This window comes from Rhamphochromis sp. 'chilingali', assembly GCF_963969265.1.
Source record: "Rhamphochromis sp. 'chilingali' genome assembly, chromosome: 5".
NCBI classification, from domain to species: domain Eukaryota; kingdom Metazoa; phylum Chordata; class Actinopteri; order Cichliformes; family Cichlidae; genus Rhamphochromis; species Rhamphochromis sp. 'chilingali'.
In genome coordinates, this window is record NC_137932.1 from 5,861,660 (window position 1) to 5,868,235 (window position 6,576).

Here is a 6,576-nt window from a genome sequence, read left to right on the forward strand (position 1 = left end):
TTATGCATGATTTCTTTGGTTTCATGACATCTAGTCTTGTTAGAGTGTAGTAGTTGGAAAATATCCACTTGTAGAGACTTATCTTTACTTATAGGTGAGAATATATGTCTGTGTTTTTGTTTCCCCCCCAAAAAATAATATATAACTAAATAATTCAGCAACATTTTGAACAGGTAAATAAACCAGAGCGACAGAGCAATAATTGCTTTCGCTTACTTTTAACACTTAATTATGAAATTAATTACTAGCATTAATGAGGAGACTGTCACAACACTTAAAACAAATTTTCTGCAAACTTCCTTTATTATGGAAAGCACATTGAACATTCTCATAATACCTGTACAAACACATTGCTGGAGATACATAATTTGCAACATTCCTAGTGTTTGAAGATCCCTGATTTTTCTGTGCACCCACAAGACCTCAAAATAAAACCATAGCCAGCAGGAGTTAAATTGTGCTGTATTTTCAGAAATGAGAAAGAAATGGGAAAGCAAGAAAAACAGAAATGTATGAGTTAATGTAGATAGGCTCCAATATTATATTATAGATACAGATAACTTGTTTTAAAGATTTAAATAGGACTCATAAAGTCCTATTTGGTGATATGCAGAATGTAATCCTGAGTCTATTTTTAAAGACATTCAATTAATAAATAATTCAGTTCAAAAATGCCTAACAATACACTGATTTATGTTCAGCATATTTAAGTCACATTCTCCACATGTAACATTTTTGGAAACAGCAAAAAAATAAATAAATAAAAATGCACTAACTAAAAACATATACATGGCATGGTTGTGGACAGGTAACATGATTGCTGTAAACTGTGCGTACTGCGGCTCATTTTAAGCTGAAGACTTAAACGGTCTTGAATAAAGTCAAATATACGGTCACTGACAAAAGTCCTTTAATGACTCTGCAGACTGTTTTCTTACTTTTAGGCAGAGCAGAAAAACAAAGGCCAAAATGTGACAAGTTGGTCAGGGAGGCCATCTAGTGGTCACATGGATCATGCCAAAAACTCTTGGTAGCTTGACACTTAAACTTTACACTAAAAATGTATTGTATCACTTACTAATGTATGCATTATATGTAACAGTGCCAATGAAATGATCTTTCTTTTAAAATATTGCAATGCAAAAATGCATAAAGCAGTAGAATGCTATTACATATCAAGCACTCAGCCTTGAGGTTGGCAAATATTACTCTAACCCTAACTGAGGCGGGTCAACGCCTTCACCTCCAGCTTGGAAAAAACCAGTCAGAACCTCATATGTAAAAAACACCACCATGTTTACAGGGAATGCACGCAGCAAATTGATGCCTAGGCTCCTGAAGAAAACCCCAGTTCCCTCCACTCTTGCAGTCTCAGCTATGCAGTGGAAAAAGCCCTTATATTTCTTTATCTCCCTTGCTCCATCCATCTGAAGGCGCGCTTTGATGACGTCCATGGGTGTTCCTATAGTCCAACCGGCCATTCCTGCTATTCCTCCAGCCAGCATCACAACATACCAATCTAGAGGAAACATTACACAACTTTTATCATCGGGTAAATGCTAGTTAGGCTCCTCATATGAGCAGGTTAACATTTTCTACAGGGATTTGAATTAGTTTCAGGTGTGGAGCCACATTTAAAGCAGGTATTTTATAGAATTATATATAGCAAATTATAGAAATCGTTCTTGTACAATTCACCACACAACTGCTGGTTGTGTTGATACAGCTGACACAGATGAGTATTGAAGAAGATTTGCACATACTTAAAACAATAGCAGGCTTTCGCCCCCTGCTTCACTTACCTAACTTTTTCTTATTGCCACCTGCAAACCATTCACAGATAGTTGCATATGTCAAAAAGTAAGTGGCATATGATGGCCCATCTCTTAACATGATAGGAAGAGCTCCTCTGTAGAGCCCCATGAGTCCCTCCTGCTTGACGATGGTTAGCAGGCAGTGAACTGGACCGTGGTACTTTAGCGTGGGCGTCTTGGTTAATGCTCGCCTGGACTCTGTCTGACACTGCAGACGTACTTTCACGATGTCACCTGGAGACATCACTGATACCTGTTGGTCGGCATATCACAAGAGCTTCAGCAAAAAAAATGTTGCATGTTAGCATTGATGTAAACAATCTGTACAACTGCAAAACGTTATTGAAATCTCCATTACCTGAGCTACACCGCTGGCCATTCCAGACAGGAAGACTTCCAGTTTGGTGTTTGGACCACAACAAGCTCCTCGTGCCTGGCTCAGACACTGCAAGCAGTTCCGGTATGTGCCAAACACCACCGAGGACGTCATAGAGACTGTGGCAATGGGTAAGGACATGCCTTTGAAGAAGCCATGCACCTGATGAGATTAGAGAATAAAAAGAGAAACCACTGATCACGTAACTCCAAACGCTCAAACGCTAACACAGAAAACTAATGCTGAATTACACACAGCAACACATTTTCAAAACATTTATCACTCTATAGCATCGCCTCTTCTTTCCCACAGGGTTACGTCACCTCTTCTGAATTCAAAATGGCTTAATAATAATATAGCTGTATGTGGTGAGTATATTTAAGCTACATTCTCCAGATGCAACGTTTTTGGAAACAGAAAATGGAAATGACTAAGCAGTTGTAGTTTTGAAAGCTAAACGTACATTTTCAATCTTGAACGATCTAAGATTACAGCTGGTAAACAATTAACATCAAGAGGCAATTCAATTTAAAATCATCAATTAACCTAACCCCACTAACTAAGTTTGCACTGTTGGAGGAAGATTACCTGGAGAGAACCCACACGAACACAGGAGAACATGCAAACTCCACACACAAAAGCCCTGGCTAGATGGTGGAGTCTAATATACTCACCACATACAGCTATATTATTATTAAGCCATTTTGAATTGAGAAGAGGTGACGTAACCCCGTGGGAAAGAAGAGGCGATGCTACAGAGTAATAAACGTTTTGAAAATGGGTCGCCTACTGACCCAACAGATCCACAGAGGATGCCATCGCCCACGTCCTGCACACCACACTCAGCCACGTGGACAAGAAACAGGGTAACTATGTGAGAATGCTGTTTGTTGATTACAGTTCAGCGTTTAACACAATAGTGCCCTGCAGACTGTTCACAAAGCTCAGGGATCTGGGACTCAACAGCCGTCTGTGTGCATGGGTGTTGGACTTCCTCACTGGCAGAACTCAGGTGGAGAGGGTGCAGACCTTCAAGTATCTTGGTGTCCACATCTCCTCAGACCTGACATGGGCTGCCCACATTCAGGTCCAGACCAAAAAGGCTAGGCAGCGCCTGTATCACCTATGACAACTGAGGAAGTTCAGGGTCTCTCTAAAGATCCTCAGGATTTTCTATACAGGCGCTGTGGAGAGCATCCTCACACAGAACATGACATCGTGGTTTGGGAACAGCTGTGTGAAGGACCAAAAAGCTCTCCAGAGAGTGATCCGTACAGCAGAACGCTGCTGCAGGATTGCTCTCCCCCCGCTTCAGGACACCTACACCAGGAGATGCCGGACTAGAGCAGCGCAGATACTGAAGGACCCGTCCCATCCTGGCAACAAACTGTTCCAACTTCTGCAATCTGGTAGAAGGTTCCGCATCATCTGGGCAAGGACAGAGAGACTCAAGAGGAGCCTCTATCCCCTATATATATATATATATATATATATATATATATATATATATATATATATATATATTGTTCTTCCTCTACCCCCCCATTTTTGCACATGTCGAGGAGTGTGTCAGGTTACATTTCACTGTGTGTTATACTTGTATAACTATGCATGTGACAAATAAAGAACCTTGAACCTTGGAGTCAAACTCAGGACCTTCTTGGTGTGAGGCAACAGTGCTAACCACTGCGCTCCCAAGCTGCCCGTATTTGATACATTTTATATGTTGTTTAAATGATCTGAAAACTATAGTGTTCCATTTTCACCAACACTGGAGCTGTAGCTGTGCACACTTAATGTAACAAACTGATCTGTCACATGTGCTGCTTTTCCACAATTCTATTAGCTGAGCTGGTCCGCCTGAATCCCTGGATTTTGTCACATTAGCTTGAATTAGATCACACACCCACACCTTTACTGGGCATTTATGGTTAGGCTATAGAAGTTCCACTTACCCCTTCTTTTGAAAATGTCTCCACTACACACTGATATACACCTGTGAACTGCTTCTGTGTTTGTATTCGAACCTAGAGAGATTGAGAATATCTAGTAAAAAAAGCAAAAACAAATTATGTATGTTGTATTGCTTTGAGACATATTCGCCGTACCTTCACAGTGTCCAGAGGGTAGCCCACTGCAACTCCACATGCCCCTGTTTGTTTACAAGAAAATAGTGCAAGTACATAGCACACACATAGATGTTTGAGGTTATAAGTTTTAACTGCTACACTTAAAAATGGGGGACGGTGACAGCAAGGTCAGAAATGAGAAGTTACTGATCTGATGTTTTGTGTAATTTAAAAAAGTAACCTTGACAGGCTTTTCAGGGTAAACATTTTCTGTCATAGGTGGCAATCAAACTGCTAGACATGGAAAGTTTAAAGTTGTTGTGGATAATGATGATAATGATAATGCCAGGTTATATCTTTTTTTTTTTAATTGTCTAGTTAACATATCAGTATTAAGATCGTAACATTTACCAGGACAGAAGACGGTTTAGCTAGTGAGGACAGGACTCATTTATTTTAACAATTTACGGCAAAACATAGCGATCAAAGCATTATATGCGTTAGCATTAATCTAATATGCTGTTATTATAGAGGGTGTCCAAATTCATATCATGCTAGCTCATTAGCAAATTCCTCAGCTAACGTTAGCTTACATTCATTTATAAAATGATAGATTAATGTAAACCGGCACCTGCAAATGATCCAGACACGAAATCAGCCAAATGCATCCTGTCATTTGGTGACTGACCGACAAATATATGCCATATGCGAGCCCATTCTTCCTCTTGAATGCGCTACATAACCTTGACTGTCGCTCTGTTACGTCAATTTGTGTAACAGTGAAACGTCACCGCCGATGCCGACGAGGGAAAACGTTTTTTCCGACTTTACCTGAACCTAGCCAAAATGACCAAACTCAGCTTAGCGACACTGTTCGATAAATTTATAAATGCCAAAAAGAGTCATGTGAACTTAATAAACCCAGTTCGCTTTTATGTAGGATACTGTCCATGTATTATATATAAAATTGTGTGCGTGTGTGTGTGTGTGTGTGTGTGTACAGCTAGTTCAATAACTATTTAACTCCACACATGCAAGCAAATCAAAGCATAGACGTTCACGTTTTATGTAATAAGGAGAAATGATACAGGGAAAAAGTATTAAACTATGAAGAAAGGGGGGTGCAAAAAGGCATGGAAAGTCTTGCCACTAGCTGAAATCTATCAGTAATTATGAAGCAACCCTGCCAGTTAGTGCAAATTGGTTCATGCCCAACTGATGGCTATTAAAAAGGCCTCTCATTACCAAGGTGTCACACAAGAAACATTTTGTGATGGGTAAAATGAATGAGCCCTCTCAAGACCTTTGCAACTTTATTGTTGCAAAATATACTGATGGCACTGGATATAGAAGAATTTCTAAACTACTGAAGGTTTACATGAGCACTGTTGAGTTCTAATAATGGTCATAATCTGGAATCTGTGATGTACATATTGAAGTAATGAACCGGTATTGAACCACTTCATCAGCTGTATTGAAAATAGGTTCATTCATGCAACAAGAGGGAAAAACACACTGGACAAAGCCTACAGCAACATCCAAAAAAGTTATAGAGCAACCACATCGAGGTTTGTCAGACCACGTGTCCATGCTGCTGATCCCTGCATACACTCCCGTCAGGAGGAGAGCCTCCCTTAACCACAAAGACTTTGTAAACCTGTCCAGAAAGTTCATCACATTAGCTGCAGGACTGTTGTCTGTTGAACACCAGGACCTCAAGGAGCATACTACATCAGTGCTCTGCTACATAATCTTCAGTGTTGACAGTGTCACTATGGACTAACGTCTCTGGTTGTATTCCCACCAGAAACCTTGGATAACTAAAGAGGTTTAGGTCCTGCTGAAGCAACATGAAGCTGCTTTCAGATCTGGTGACGGTACAGTGCAGTCAGATCTGATCTGAAAAGAGGTATCAGAGATGCCAAGGCAGCACACAAGAGGAATATGGAAGACCACTTAAGCATCAACAATTCATGACAGGTATGGTAGGGAGTTCAGCACCTAACCAACTACAAGCCTGGCAAACTACACTGAAGTTGGCCACAATTGTCCCTGCCTAAACTGACCAATATTAGCAGCCTTAAAAACTACCGACCAGTTGCTCTAACACCTGTTGTAATTAAGTGTTACGAGAAACTTGTCCAACACCACATCATGTCCTGTCTTGATCTAACAGATCAACTGAAGACGCCATTGTTACAATTGGACAAATCGTTCCACCGAGGACGCTATCACCATAGCGCTCCACACTGCGCTGAGTCACCTGGAGCACCGAGGAAGCTATGTGAGAATGCTCTTTCTGGACTTCAGCTCAGCA

The 6,576-nt window shown here is 40.6% G+C and overlaps 1 protein-coding gene across 2 annotated transcripts; it reads right to left on the reverse strand.

Moving 5' to 3' along the window:
- Positions 1-284: 284 nt before the first annotated feature.
- slc25a47a (solute carrier family 25 member 47a) lies at positions 285-5,028 on the reverse strand. 2 transcript variants are annotated; one of them, XM_080882394.1, is made up of 6 exons: positions 4,891-5,028; positions 4,299-4,342; positions 4,146-4,217; positions 2,173-2,352; positions 1,803-2,067; positions 285-1,519 (listed from the first exon to the last, which is right to left on the reverse strand). In XM_080882394.1, exons 1-6 carry the CDS (start codon positions 4,925-4,927, stop codon positions 1,206-1,208), a joined length of 912 nt encoding a protein of 303 aa, XP_080738520.1. In that variant the 5' UTR covers positions 4,928-5,028; the 3' UTR covers positions 285-1,205. The 2 variants fall into 2 exon arrangements, with proteins under 2 accessions (XP_080738520.1, XP_080738521.1); XM_080882395.1 differs by lacking the exon at positions 4,299-4,342 and having other exon boundaries at positions 4,146-4,236; positions 4,891-5,001.
- Between the last annotated feature and the right edge of the window lie 1,548 nt (positions 5,029-6,576).